Consider the following 15174-nt stretch of genomic DNA (forward strand, 5'->3'; position numbering starts at 1 on the left):
CCCTTGCTTCATACTAGATGCAGGGCGGCTTACCAAACCCCTCTGTGCTTCAGTTTCTCCATCTGAAAAATGGGGATAATAATAATATACCTACATTATTGGGTTGCTGTATTAAATAAGTTAACAAATAAAGGGCTTAGAAGGGTACATCTTAGTTTTTATTAGATAGTTGCTTGGTTAGAACAGCAAACAAAAATGTTTCTAATATTATACCAAAACCAGAAATGTAAGTGAGAGCTAACAGGATCGAATTCTTAAATTGGCAGGCTTGAGACATCCTTCAGTATCATTCTCCCCCTCAATTCCCAGGGTTCCACTCTTTCCTGTGATTGACAGCTCTAATATTCTCTTACTCATCCACACCCTGCAATTAGGAGAAATAGTTACCAGTATTTTGCACAGGTTAAGTCACCCAGCTAATGCAATCGTTCTCAACTGGGGGTAATCGATTTTGTGTCAACCCCCCAACCCCAGGAGACATTTGGAAAAGTCTGCAGACATTTTGATTGTCACAACTGGGGCAGGGATGCTGCTCAATAACCTACAGTGCACAGTACAGTCGTCCTCAATAAAGAATTATCCAGTCCAAAATGCCAATAGTGTCACAGTTGAAAAGCCCTGATCTGGAGGGTCCAGGGGCTTTGGAGAAAGAAAACTGAAACGGTGGATGAGCAGAGACACTGTGCCTTGTTCCTCCAGCTACTCTGGGTTCCTGGTTGGTTCAGCCTATGTCATCAAATCCAGACTGTCTGGCCCACAGCAGAAGTCTAAATGTACAATTTCTGATGTCCTTGGGCTATTCATGTCATCTACATAGAAGCTGGGTTTCCACATCTTCCAAACCAAGAAATTAGGGCATAAGTTCTTGAAAGAGCTGCTATTGAAGCAGAATGTCCAAATTTTTAAGAAATCTTGGCAGAAGGAAGCAATATTTGTCTTTTTCCAACTTTAGCAAACCTTTCCAACTTTTTCCAATCTCTTTCTTTCCATAAAGTGCTGTTTAAAACAAGTTTCTCTTCTAAGCTTCAGGCCCTCAGATTCATTCCTGTAGCTGAGCACAATTTTACTAAGGTAATGAAGGTTTTAGGGTCAAAGAAAGGAAAGTATGAGAAGCAACATTATAAAATGAAAAGTTGTTAAATAAACAAGTAGGACAGAATATTGATTGACAGTTACTGTGAAAGTATGTTTGTCTTAGCCACAGCTTACATCAGGAAGTGTCTAGCCAGCAAATATGAAATGTGTATGGGCTGTCTGAGGCAACACATGTGAACAAAGAAAAATTAGCTTTTCTGTAACAATATAAACCATGTGTAGCTCATGAGGCTGACAGGACTATAAGTGAAAACGGTTCTTTGGCTGCTCTACCAACCAAATTCCGTGGATATGAAATTCTGAAAACAGCTGGAAACCAATCTTTTTTTTCTGTTAGTTATTCATGATGTTTCCTTTTCTGGCTGTACTACATGCTTGAAATCCTGCATTTGATTTCATCTGAGTGAAAACTGCAGCCCTCAACAAAGAATCACTCATCCACTCCTCACTGGCTGAGGAATTCAGCAACTTGTTGACAGTTTCCAAGGGAGAGTTTCAGCATATGGGAAAATGACCGTATTTCCCATAATTAAAAAGTTCCTGGTTAACTTAGGAATACACATATGTAAATCATTTAAAAATATTTTTCATTTGCTATAGTAAAAGCTCTTTCCCTTCATTTTATTAAGTTCGTATTTTCTACTTAGTTTCTAACCAACATCCTACCAAACGTAGATTAAAGCTGTTCAAAGGGATTGCAGGTATAAATAAGGCAATCCTTTATAAGGTACCTCATATTCATATAACTGTTAGCATTTTTCCCTTTACTGAACAATTTACTACCTCAAGTTTTTGTGCACATTCAAAATGCTATTTAAATAAAAATTCTTCGATGAACAATTTCTCAGGAAAAGCCAAATATGCTTGTACATTAATTCCTTCTTTAGAAATCAAAGTATAGTTGATAATAATTACACTGTATTTAACCATAGATTGGGAAGTGAATCAACAACTTTTTCAATGTTAGCACTCGCTAAGGAAGCAATAGGATTCAGTCTGTGAATGAAAAAGAAATTGCATCAGCAAGTCTAGCAGGGGCAGTAAAGCAGGAGGAGAGGGGCCAGACTGCTTTTTTCCTTTCTCAGAAGTCAGGCAGTATCTGTCTGACCTCTCTGGGGTCTCACGAGCCATGTCTCTGAATTACTTTAAACAACTTGACAAGTTATATAACTGTTACCATCATTACTAACAGTAATTGTGGTCATTAGCAACAATCACCAAATTAAGGGATTTCCGCCAGCATCTCCTTTGTTCTGACAGGATAAATTTTGCAAGGTCGGAAATCAGTTTCTGCGCCCCCAAAGACCGCTACCAGGTACAGTTTATAAAATAATTGCGGGAGGGGGCGTTGCCCTGTCAGCAATTTACCCGAGGCCTACGGTGTACCAGGCATTGCAAGTACAGAGGTGGCAGTCACTCTCTAGTAGAAGTCAGACATGTGATCCTAACACCATAATACCTTCCTGTTCAAAAGCTTTAAATATTAAACAAATCCACAATTTGACATCTACTTCCTCCCTCTGGCTTTTCCTTTGATCAGTGCTGCTGTGGCATTCTGTGAAATTAGATTACGTGGCTAAAATGTGTGTGTGAAGGGGCGGTCATTACTGTACAGCCTTTATGTTACTGAACCTCATTTTCTCGATCTCTAAAGGACTGGAAAAGACTACCTTCATTATGTTGTTCTGAAACTAAAAAGCAAACTGAACACAGTGAAATAAAATATATGAAAATACTTCATAAACTAACATAAAGCAATATTGAAACAAAAACTTATTATTTAAAAATACAAATGAAACAAATCCTTCAGTAGATTCCTACTGCCAGCCTTAGCCTCTCCACCTTATAATTAACCAGTTTTAATCAGGGCAAACCAGATTTCAACACAGATTGCCTGGAAGGACATAGTCAATTATCTTTTTTAATATGAGCGGTACCTAAATACTCTACTTACCATTCAGAATTTCTGTTGCGTCCTCTGATCCAACAACTGCACAAACCTACTTTTCCAAAGTAATGACACTGAATCACTGTTTATAAAACATGCTTTCCTTTAAAAAAATTTTTATTTTCCAGGAAGACCAATGGGTTATGATGAGTTACCAACTCTTATGCTTACAGAGTCTGGTATTAGGAAAAACGTGTCTTCATGCAAAATGAACCTAATCCCCAGGGAACCACACCCAAATAAAGTAATGTTCAAGTTACTGGAGCATTCTGAAGTTGATTTTGACTCCTGATACCCATAAGGGATGGTTTGTCCCTATCCACCTCAGCTGAACCATGGCCCAATAGTTATTCCAAAAACTCTCCTCTTATAAAAGCCAAATGTGCTCAATAGACGTCCCTTAAACTACTTGATGTAAAGAAATGCAGGCTGTTGACTGAATCAACCATGATTAACCTTCAACATGTTTCCTTTCCAGACAAATGTTTATTATGTGTAAAATACACGTCTATTAGTATAAAATTTTCTTACATGAATCAGCAATTCAAAATGTTGTAGATCAAACAATACCAATAATATCCTAAACGGAAGTTCTCAAAACTCACTATGGTCTTTAATTTTCAGAAGACCTGGATTCTATGTAATAGTATTTTGCAAGGTGACTGAATATTTTATATATTCCCCAGGGGAATATCATTCATGAATCTTTAGTTTTAAATATTCACTTTTTCTAGCCAAATAAACCACTTACTTTAAAAAGGCTGCTGGTATTTGGATAGCTATCCAAAATCGGTTGAACGATTTCATACATTAACTAGATAAGAAAGCAATTTTGTGAGCAGAAATAGATAACCTATATAAACGAACAAGCTTTCAAACTACCAAAGGGCTCCAAGGCTTAAAAATAAGTACAGTCACAGAAAAATGTCACTTTTTACGGAAAGGGTTTTTTTATTTTGTAAAAAGTAATGTTTTGAGTATATTTACTTTACTCTTTTAAACCAGTAAAAGTACAATGATAAGCACTGAGTAAAAAGTACCTTGCTTTATGAACTTATTTTTAACACACTGACGGCATACTGCTCACTGAAGATAGAAATATGTGATCCAATTATAAAACATAACATGTACGTGTAAACACATACAACTAAATAGTTGTGAAAAAATAGAAGATTAATCAAAATACTCTGTTTTAAAATATTAAATTCAAGTTATGTGGAAACTGTATGATAAAAAATCATATTGTATCATCAGAATAACTCTTTAATGGTCATTTCTGAAAAAAAATATTAACTTTAGTTAAAAAGTTAAACTTTCTCTTCAAAGTACTTTCAAAACTTCACTACTCAAATGAAAAAATATTTTAACAGTTCATTCCATGACATGTTATATAGTTCTTATTCCAAGAAATCTTCTTGCGAGGTATAACTAAATCTGCTAGGAAAAGAGTAAGAAAAGCCAATCTAGGAAAGAAAATTGTTCCATTAAGTGGAAGTCAAAGTGTGATCTCAAATTATTGTCTTTTTTTCCCCCTCCCCCTCATTTCTTTTCATGCTACCTTTTGAGACTGAGAGTGCCCTGCAGGGAGTTCACCTTGATCTACATTTTCTCTCAAATCTCCCCCCATCTGGGACATAGCACTGGGAAGCACTAATATCACCCTCTCTATTTCACCAGACTGAAAGCTAAGCCCAAATCTCACTCCTATCCCTGGGCTGCAATGAGTAACATTAAATAAGTGCCTAAAATCTATAATTATTTCAGCAACAAAGTGGACTTGCTAGGGATGATTTTGCTCTACTGTTTTGTTGCCTTAATACCAATTAAACATTAAAAAAAAAAAGCCCACACACATTAAAAAACCTGAAATTAAAACCATCCCTAGACAAATAATTTAAACGTTGGGAAAATGAGAAGTAAAAATAGGCCCAACCACTTACAGTCTCCCTCCTCCATTCCTACTTCACACAATTCACCCTAAATAGAAAGAAACAAGTTTTCATCCTGACTGCATCGGGAAAGAGTGCCGCTTATTTGTATTAAACAGGTTGTAAGCTCGGAGAGGCAAACGGGACACCCTGAGTCCCCGTTTCCATCAATCGGTCTGGCCCTGCCCGTTCTCAGTCCGCGTGCCCAGGGCGCTGGCGGCGTCGGGGTTCGGCTCTGGGGGCCCTGCCGGCCTGGCCACGGTGCAGGCGGGCGTTGAAGGCCCCGTAGCGCACAAGGGAGTCCGCTTCAGTTTTATCACTCGGTGCGGGGTGGCCTTTTTGTCGCAGAGCAGAACCTTAGCTGGAGGTGGGTGCATGGCCCCGTTCTCAGCACCCCCGGTCTCGTGGGCAGCCTGGGGATGCCCGGGCAGGCCTGTGCCCACCGGGGACGGGGCTTTCAACGGTGCAGAGCGCTGAGCTGCCCTTCCTCCTGCAGCCGGGTTCACGGATGCCCGGGACCAGGGCTGCGGTACACTGGCCGGAGGCACCCTGACGGAAGCCGAGTTCTTGACTTTAATTTGGGTGCTGGTGGAAGGCCCCAAAAATCGTACTGGCTTAGGACCAGTCTTACAGTTCACACCTCCTTCTTCCTCTTCATTGGGCGCTATCAGTCGCCTGTAAATAGAGAAGCAGGTTCTTGTCAAACAGCTGGTCCTGTAAACCAGCAGTTACAGGTTATGTAACTAATGAAAACGTCTCCAAAGTCTACCTTCAGGGTGAATAAAAAGGTTTTCGTCAAGAATTTGAGCCAAGAGGTATCAACCTACCTCATCTCTCATCTCCCACCAAGGTCAATAAGTAAATTAGCAAGTTTACAAAAGATTGTTTCAACTGGAATACACTCTTTCAAACTCACACATAATGTTAATACCAGCAAGTTAAAATTTGGAGCGTGACACTGGAATTACACAGCACATTACTCAGTTCTCACAAATTCTGATGTGATCCAGAGGATAACCAGGAGTATCTCAAGTTGTTTTTCCCAGAATAGCAGTTTCAAGAGATTTACTGAGGAAAAAAGGGTTTCACAAATAAACTTGAGAAATGCTACTGCATATGTTATTCTCCTCCTAAAGCTTTAAACTCTATATTAACAAATTAAAGATTCTATACTAAAGACACCTGTTTAGCTTTGTTGAATCCATATTTCCCAATCATTCTGTAATGCACCCTTTGGCACCCAGTAAAATTATCATGCTATGGAACACATTTTGGGAACTGCTAGAATAGTCGAACTCATGGTATAGTTAGACGGTTTTTGAATTCGAGAAGTATTGGACAAACCTTCAAAGATTCCTCAGCTGAGCTGCCATTCACTATAAAAAGCCTGAAGTGGAAACACTGTTTTACCTTATTTAATTTATTTTTTATTCATTTTGTTTAAACTAAAACAAACAAAAAACAGTTCACCCATTTCTCCCACTGCCCCCCCCCCACCTCTGGCAACTACCAATCATTTCCCTGTTTTTTTGCTTTGGATTTTGTTTGTTTGTTTGTTGTTTGTTTGTTTTTAAGATTCCACATAAAAGACAGCTCATATGGTATTTGTCTTTCTCTGTCTGACTTATTTCACTTAGCATAATATCCTCAAGGTCCATTTGTTGCAAATATATATATATATATACACACATACCACAATTTCTTTATATCATCATCCATCAATGGACACTTAGGTTGTTTTTATATCTTGGCTATTGTAAATAATGCTTTAATGAACATGGGGGTACATATATCTTTATGAGTTAGTGTTTTTGCTTTCTTTGGATAGACACCCAGAAGTAGAATTGCTGGATCATATGTTAGTCCTACTTAGAATTTTTTGAAGAACTTTCACATTATTTTCCATAGTGGCTGCACCAATTTACATTCCCACTAACAGTGCACAATGGTTCCTTTTTTTCCACATCCTTGCCAACATTTATTTCCTGTCTTTTTGATGACAGCCATTCTAACTAGCATGAGGTGATATCTCATTGTGGTTTTGATTTGCATTTCCCTGATGATTAATGATGTTGAGCATCTTTTCATTACCCATTGGTCATCTATATGTCTTCTTTGGAAAAATGTTTATTCAGATCTTCTGTCTATTTTTGAATCAGATTGTTTGTTTTTCTGCTATTGAGCTGTATGAGTTCTTTATATATTTTGGATATTAGCCCCTTATCAGATATATGATTTGCAAATATTTTCTACCATCCAGTAGTTTGCCTTTTCATTTTGTTGATGGTTTCCTTTGCTGTGCAGAAGCTTTTTTAGTTTGATGTAGTCCCACTTGTTTATTTTTGCTTCTGTTGCTTTTCATGTCTGATTAAAAGATCATCACTAAGACCTATGTCAAGGAGCTTACCACCTATTTTTTTTTCTAGGAGTTTTATGGTTTACATTCAAGTCTTTAATCCATTTTGAGTTAATTTTTGTGTAGTATGGTGTAAGATAGTGGTCCAGTTTCATTCTTTTGCATGTGGATATCCAATTTTCCCAACACCGTTTATTGAAGATACCTTTCCGCATTGTATATTTTTGGCTCCTTTGTTGTAAATCAGTTGGCCTATATATATGGGTTTATTTCTGGTCTCTCTCTTCTGTTCCACTGATCTGTGTGTCTGTTTTTATGCCAATACCATACCATTTAAATTACTATAGATTGGAATATAGTTTGAAATCAGGGAGCATGGTGCCTTCAGCTTTGTTCTTCTTTCTCAAGATTGCTTTGGCTATTTAGGGTCTTTTGTGGTTCCATACATATTTTAGGATTGTTCGTCCTACTTCTGTGAACGTCATTGGAATTTTGATAGGGATTGCACTGAATCTGTATATTGCTTTGGGGAATACAGGCATTTTAATAATATTAATTCTTCCAATTCATGAATAGGGACTATCTTTCCATTTATTTGTGTCTTCTTCAATTGCTTTCATTAACGTCTTACAGTTTTCAACATACAGGTTTTTTATTATCTCCTTGGTTAAATTTATTCCTAGGCATTTTATTCTTCTTGATGCAACCATAAACTGGATTTTCTTAATTTCTCTTTCTGATAGTTCATTATTAGCATATAGAAATGCAACAGATTTTTGTGTATTGATTTTGTTTATTAGTTCTAACAGTTTTTTGGTGGAGTATTTAGGGTTTTCTATATATAATATCATGTCATCTGCAAACAGTGACAGTTTTACTTCTTCCTTTCCAATATGGATATTTTTAATTTACTTTTCTTGCCTAATTGCTCTGGCTGGGACTTCCAATACTATGTTTAGTAAAAACAGTGAGAGTGGGGGTCCTTATCTTATTCCTGATCTTAGAGGAAATGCTTTGAGCTTCTCACCACTGAGTATGTTTGCTGTAGGCTTGTCATATAAGGCTTTATTATGTTGAGGTACATCCTCACTATACCTGCTGTGCTGAGAATTTTTATCATAAATGGATGCTGAATTTTGTCAAATATCTTTTCTGCATCTATTGAGATGATCATATGATTTTTGATATGATATAAAAACCATTTGATAGATTGTTTCCAGTTCAAGATGACAACATAGGAAGATACTGAACTCACCTCCAATGGACACCCTGAGTTTACAGTTATATATGGAACAATTTCCTCTTAAATAAAACCTAAAGGCCGGCTGAGTGACAACTACATATTGGGCAACTGAGAAGAAAACAACATTGAAGCAGGTAGGAGAAGCTGGAACACAATCTTGCCATAAACCCGTCCCCCAATGCAGTAATCCGCAACCAGGAAGAAAGTCAAAACCTGCATCTTCTCCCTAAGGAGGGAAAGATTCAAACCCCATATCGGGCTCCCCAGTTTTTAAGACATGCACTTGAGAGATGAGCCCCCAAAACATTTAACTTTGAAAATCAACAGGGTTCAAGTCCCGAGGCCCACAAGACTATAGCAATCTGATAAACAGCTCTTCAAGGGTCCACATGCTCAGATTCACCCACCCCAGGGCCCAGTTCAAAAGCGGCCAATTGCACTCAGACTTAAACAGTAAAGTAGCTCACCTGCTGATAGAAAAGTGCTGGCCTGAGGGGCAGGCGTCTAATTTAACACACACATCTAGAAGCCTGCTGGAACACTCTCTGGGAATGAAGACTAGCAGGTACCATCTTCATGCTCTCCCTTTGCTGTGCTCCAGAGCACCAGTATTTCCCGGAAGAGAGCTTTTACACGCATCTGGAACCCTCACTTTTTATGGCTCTTAGCCAGGGGACAACTCCTGATTGCCTGGCTCTGGAGGCCAGTGGAGCTTGCATTCCTGGTCCCATGGGACTGTAACAATTGGTGTTAACCCAGAAAGGAGCTCATAGCCTTGTCTGGTACCCCAATTTTTGCAAATGCTGCCAAGAGACACCTCTACGTTGCATGGCTCTGGTGGCCAGTAGGGCTTATGCTTGTGGGTCCCACAGGACTGTAACCAATGGAGAAAGAGTTCTTAAACAGCTACCACCCCAGCACACAACAAGAGGCAACAGATCCAGAAGCTCAGTCTTTCCGTGAAGGAGGTCTGTTAGCTGATCATCATGACTGCAGCCTGAGGGGCAGACTTCTAATTAAACACGCATCTAGGGGCTGACTATAATCTTTCCCAGAGACCTCATAGGGTGGGTGCTATCTTCGCACTCACCTTCTGCCACACTCCAAAGTGCCAGTGTCTCCTGAAGGGGAAATTTACATGCAGCTGTAGAATACAATAACTGAATTGATAAACACACTAGAGGGGTTCAACAGCAGACCAGATGAAGCAGAAGAAAGGATCAGTCAACTCAGTCAGGGCAGTGGAATTCACCCAATAAAAGCAGGAATAAAGAAAAAGAATGGAAAAAAAGTGAAGATAATTTAAGGGACTTACGGGACAACATCAAATGGACTAACATTCACATTATAGGGCTCCCAGAAGAAGACAGAGAGAAAGGAGAAGAAATTTTATTTGAAAAAATAATAGCTGAAAACTATATAGCTGAGAAAGGAAAGAGACATCCAGATCCAGGAAGTCCAGAGAATTCCAAACAAGATGAACTCAAAGAGACCCACACTAAGACACATTATAATTAAAATGTCAAAAGTGAAAGACAAGGAGAAAATCTTAAAAACAGCAAGAGAAAAATAACTTGTTATATAAAAAGGAACCCCCATAAGACCATCAGGAGATTTTCAGCAGAAATTTTGCAAGCCAGAAAGGAGTGGCATGATATATTCAAAGTAGTAAAAGAAAAAAATCCAACCAAGAATACTCTACCCAGCAAAATTACCATTCAGAATTGAAGGAATAATAAAGAGTTTTCCAGACAAACAAAAGCTAAAGGAGTTCATCACCATTAAACTGGCCTTACAAGAAGTGTTAAAGGGACTTCTTTAAGCTGAAAAGAAAGGGCACTAATTAGTAACAACACATATGAAAGAATAAATCTCACTGGAAAGGTAAATATATAGTAAAGGTAGTATATTAATCACTATAAAGTTAGTATAAAGGTTAAAAGAAAAAAGTAATAAAAATAACTATGATTACAATAATTAGTTATGGAATACACAATATAAAAAGATGTAAAATATGACACCAAAAACCTAAAACGTGGCAGGGGATAGTATAATGTTGAGCTTTACAATGGAATCAAACTTAAGTTGTTATCAACTTAAAACAGACTGTTATAGATACAAGTTGTTATATGTAAGCCTCATGGTAACCACAAAGCAAAAACTTATAGTAAATACACAAAAGATAAACAGAAAGGAATATAATCATACCACTAAAGAAAGTCATCAAACCATAAAGGAAGAGAGCATGAGAAGAAAGGAACAGAGACGAACTATAAAAACAATCAGAAAACAATCAACAAAATGGAAATAAGTACATATCTATCAATAATTACTTTAAATGCAAATGGATTAAATTCACAGAGTGGCTGAATAGATCAAAAAACAAGACCCATCTATATGCTGCCCACAAAAGACTCACTTAAGTGTAAGGACACACACACACTGAAAGTGAAGGGATGGGAAAAGATATTCCATGCAAACCAAAAGAAATCAAAAGAAAGCTGGAGTAGCTATACTTATATAAGATAAAATAGACTTTAAAACAAAGACTGTAATAAGAGACAAAAAAGGGCATTACATAATCTTAAAAAGGTCAATCCAACAAGAGGATATAACATTTGTAAATATTAATGCACCCAAAATAGGAGCACCTAAAAAATAAGGCAAATATTAACAGAACTAAAGGAAGAAACAGAGAGCAATACAATAATAGTGGGAAACTTCAATACCCCACTTACATCAATGGATAGATCCTACAGATAGAAAATCAATAAGGAAACATTGGCCTTAAATGACATGTTAGGCCAGATGGACTTAACAGATATTTACAGAACATTCCATCCAAAAATAACATAGTACACAATCTTCTCAGGTGCACATGGAACACTTTCCATGATAGATCATGTGTTAGCCCACGATATGAGTCTCAGTAAGTTTAAGACAACTGAAATCATATCAAGCTCCTTTTCTGACCACAATGGTATGAAACTAGAAATTAATTACACAAAGAAAACTGGAAAATTCACAAATACATAGAGATTAAACAAGTTACTGAACAACCAATGGGTCAAAGAAGAAATCAAGAGAGAAATCAAAAAATACCTTGAGACAAATAAAAATGGAAATGTAACATACCAAAATTTGTGGGATGCAGTGAAAGCAGTCCTAAGAGAGTTCATAGCAATGTTTACCTCAAGAAATAGGATAAATCTCAAATAAACAACTTAACTTTACACCTCAAGGAACTAGAAAAAGATCAAACAAAAGTTAGCAGAAGGAAGGAAATAACAAAGATTAGAATAGAAATGAATGAAATAGAGACTAAAAAGACAATAGGAAAGATCAATAAAACTAACAACTGATTTTCTGAAAAGATAAACAAAATTGACAAACCTTTAGCTAGATTCACCAAGAAAAAAGAGAGAACTCAAAATCAGAAATGAAAGAGGAGATGTTGAAACTGATACCATAGACAGACAAAGGATAATAAGAGGCTACTATGAACAATTATATGCCAACAAATTGGACAACCTAGAAGAAATGAATTAATTCCTAAAAACATACAACCTACCAAGACTAAATCATGATGAAATAGAAAATCTGAACAGACCAATGACTACTAAGGAGATTGAAATCTCCTAACAAACAAAAGTTCAGGACCAGACAGCTTCACTGGTGAATTCTACCAAACCAATTCTTCAAAGAATTAATACCAGTCCCTCTCAAACACTTCCAAAAAACAAAAGAGGAGGGAACTCTCAAATTCATTAAGACCAGTAGTACCCTGATACCAAAACCAGACAAGGATGCCATAAGAAAGTTACACACCAATATCCCTGATGAACATAAATGCAAAAAATCCTCAAAAAAAAATACTAGCAAACTGAATTCAACAATACATTAAAAGGAACACACATGATGATTTACTCCAGGGATGCAAGGATGGTTCAACATCCACAAATCAGTCAATATGATACACTATACCAACAAAATGAAGGAAAAAAGTCACATGGAACATTATTTTAAATGACCTTAAAACTGTCAAACTGTCAAGCAACCACTGTCAAAAGCCTGCCTGCTCCTTCCACTGCTTCCATCAGTTTCACTTCATGAAGATCACCTTCTGAACATGTGTAATGGCAATCCTCCAAGTCTTCTTCCTCTGACTCAGCACTGTTGTGTTTTCAGAGGCAAATGTAAGATACTGAACTCTGATTTTTGGAAATGGGATCATAATAGCATAGTGATTTGAAATATAATATATTCAACCTCAAAACTCTACTGAACATAACTAAAATTTTGTAGGTGAGAAATGGTTCTTTGGGACCTCACAAGTGCTTCCAAGTCATCGTTACCTGGTCCATGAATCAAAAATGATACTTAATAAAATCCCAGAGGAAAAAGACAACTAACACAGAGGAGAGTTTCCATAAAACCATTTCTGCTTGCTTTATATTTTGTACACATATTCCACTGGACTCTAGTCCAAGGTTGCTCCACCTGAGCACCATTGCCATTTGGGATTCAACAATTCTTTGTCATGGGGGGCTGCCCCCTGCATTCTAGGACGTTTAGAAGCAACCCTGGCCTCTACCCTCTGGATGCCAGCAACATCCCCCACCTGACAGTGTCTCCAAACGTTACCAAATATATCCCCTGGGGAACAAAACTGTCCCCAATGGAGAACTACTGCTCTAGACCCAAATAATATTTGCTAACTATAAGTTCGAACACCAAAATAAATGATAATAAAATGAGAGCCTTTAAGCAAAAAGATCTGTTTTAACGTATGATTTACTACTAAAAACTGAATAAAATTCTCTGCACCTCTGTGAAAGATCCAGAGGGCAAAAGTAAGAAAGCAGTCTGAAATTTCATATGGGCCCTGAATCAAATTCTAGAATAGATGATCAAGAAATCAGAATGTCTGAAAGTCATGAATACTACCCAGACAATGAAAATGAAATATAATTTTAAATGTACTTAAACCACAGTGAAAGACACAGATGTGGAGTGAATTCAGTGCTAATGATTTCATAGAACACAAGATAATACTACTAAATAAAAATGTTATTTGTGGTAACAGGAAGGAGAAAGGGATTCAGAATAAATCACAGGAAATTTCAAATATTAAGTCTAATAAATTTCTTGACTATTGCCAGTAAAATCTGGGATTTCACTTTAGTGGGGAAAAATACTTACCACAGCATTCTCACTGTGTCCAGTAGTATTTTTAAAATCATAGTCTCCCAAAAAGAACATACCATATAACTCAGTTTTAAAGAATTACTTCCACTTTTTACATAGTTCTGGTAACTTTGCATTTGATTTTTTTATTTTGGCCACGCCACACAGCTTGTGGGATTTTATTTCCCTGACCAGGGATTGAACCCGGGCCCTCGGCAGTGAGAGCACAGAGTCCTAACCACTGACTGCCAGGGTATTCCCTCAAGATTTACATTTTGGGGCTTCCCTGGTGATGCAGTGGTTGAGAATCCACCTGCCAATGCAGGGGACACAGGTTCGAGCCCTGGTCTGGGAAGATCCCACATGCCGTGGAGCAACTAGGCCCGTCCACCAAAACTACTGAGCCTGCGCTCTAGAGGCCGCGAGCCACAACTACCGACCCTGTGTGCCACAACTACTGAAGCCCGCACGCCTAGAGCCCGTGCTCCGCAACAAGAGAAGCCACCGCAGAGAAGCCTGTGAACCACAACGAAGAGTAGCCCCCGCTCACTGCAACTAGAGAAAGCCCACACTCAGCAACGAAGACCCAATGCAGCCAAAAATAAATAAATAAAGATTTATACTTTGATGGTAAGGCAGAATATTCACCTAGGTGATTAATAAGCTCAATGAGGTCAAGAACCATTATTCACTCTCCCAGTAGAGGCAGTAAAAATATAGGTCATAGATTAATTTTTTAAAAATCAACAAAGAACAGATAACCTCTTTCGAATTGGGGCCATGTGACGTAGGCTTCCATGTAAAGGCCGCTCTTCCAGAGTCCAACATTCTATCAGTTCATGAGGCACCCGCCAGTAGCTAACACCTGGAAGATAAAAAGACAATTTAGAGAACCACTGTCCACTGCCAAAGGCTCAGCAACACTTTTGTATAAGACCGGCCAGAAAAAGTTTAAGGTTCATGCCTCCCATTTGAAGAAGAGAAGTATAAGCAGGAAGTGCTCCCAAGAAGAGCCAGGGCAATAGTGGCATAGCTCATGACCCGGGTCCAGAAAGAGCTGGCTACCAGCTGCCCCAGCTCTGCCACTGATAACCAGAGGTCGTTATACAGACCTTGGGCAACTGAGTGTATGCTGGTTAAGGGCACAGGCACTGGAGCCAAAACTGCCTGGGTCTGGATCCCATTTCTGTTATTCACTAATCATATCACCTTGGGAAAATTTTCTCATCTGTGAAATGATGACAATAATAGTACATACCTTGCTGCGATAATTAAATGAGAAAATAAAAACAAAATGCCTAGAACAGGGCCTGGCACAGACTTAGCACTCAAGAGATGTTAGGTGCCTTTATTATAAGTCACAGTGTTGGTAGTAATGTGAAAGGATTGGACAGTAGGGGTTCTAACACTTGCCCTG

At 38.0% G+C, this 15174-nt stretch overlaps 1 protein-coding gene across 3 annotated transcripts in view; it reads right to left on the bottom strand.

The window, feature by feature from the left end:
• Positions 1-3509: 3509 nt before the first annotated feature.
• KCTD18 (potassium channel tetramerization domain containing 18) overlaps positions 3510-15174 on the bottom strand; it is a 29027-nt gene continuing 17362 nt past the window's right edge. For 2 of the 3 annotated variants that reach the window (XM_033430396.2, XM_033430404.2), the window contains 2 exons: positions 14520-14622; positions 3510-5646 (listed from right to left, as the gene is read on the bottom strand). In XM_033430396.2, the coding sequence (XP_033286287.1) occupies positions 5139-5646; positions 14520-14622 (611 nt within the window). In that variant the 3' untranslated portion in view covers positions 3510-5138. The remainder of the gene's footprint in view (positions 5647-14519; positions 14623-15174) is intronic. The other variant, XM_049712326.1, reaches the window with a different exon arrangement.

The sequence above is a fragment of the Orcinus orca genome, chromosome 7 (assembly GCF_937001465.1).
Source record: "Orcinus orca chromosome 7, mOrcOrc1.1, whole genome shotgun sequence".
NCBI classification, from domain to species: Eukaryota; Metazoa; Chordata; class Mammalia; order Artiodactyla; family Delphinidae; genus Orcinus; species Orcinus orca.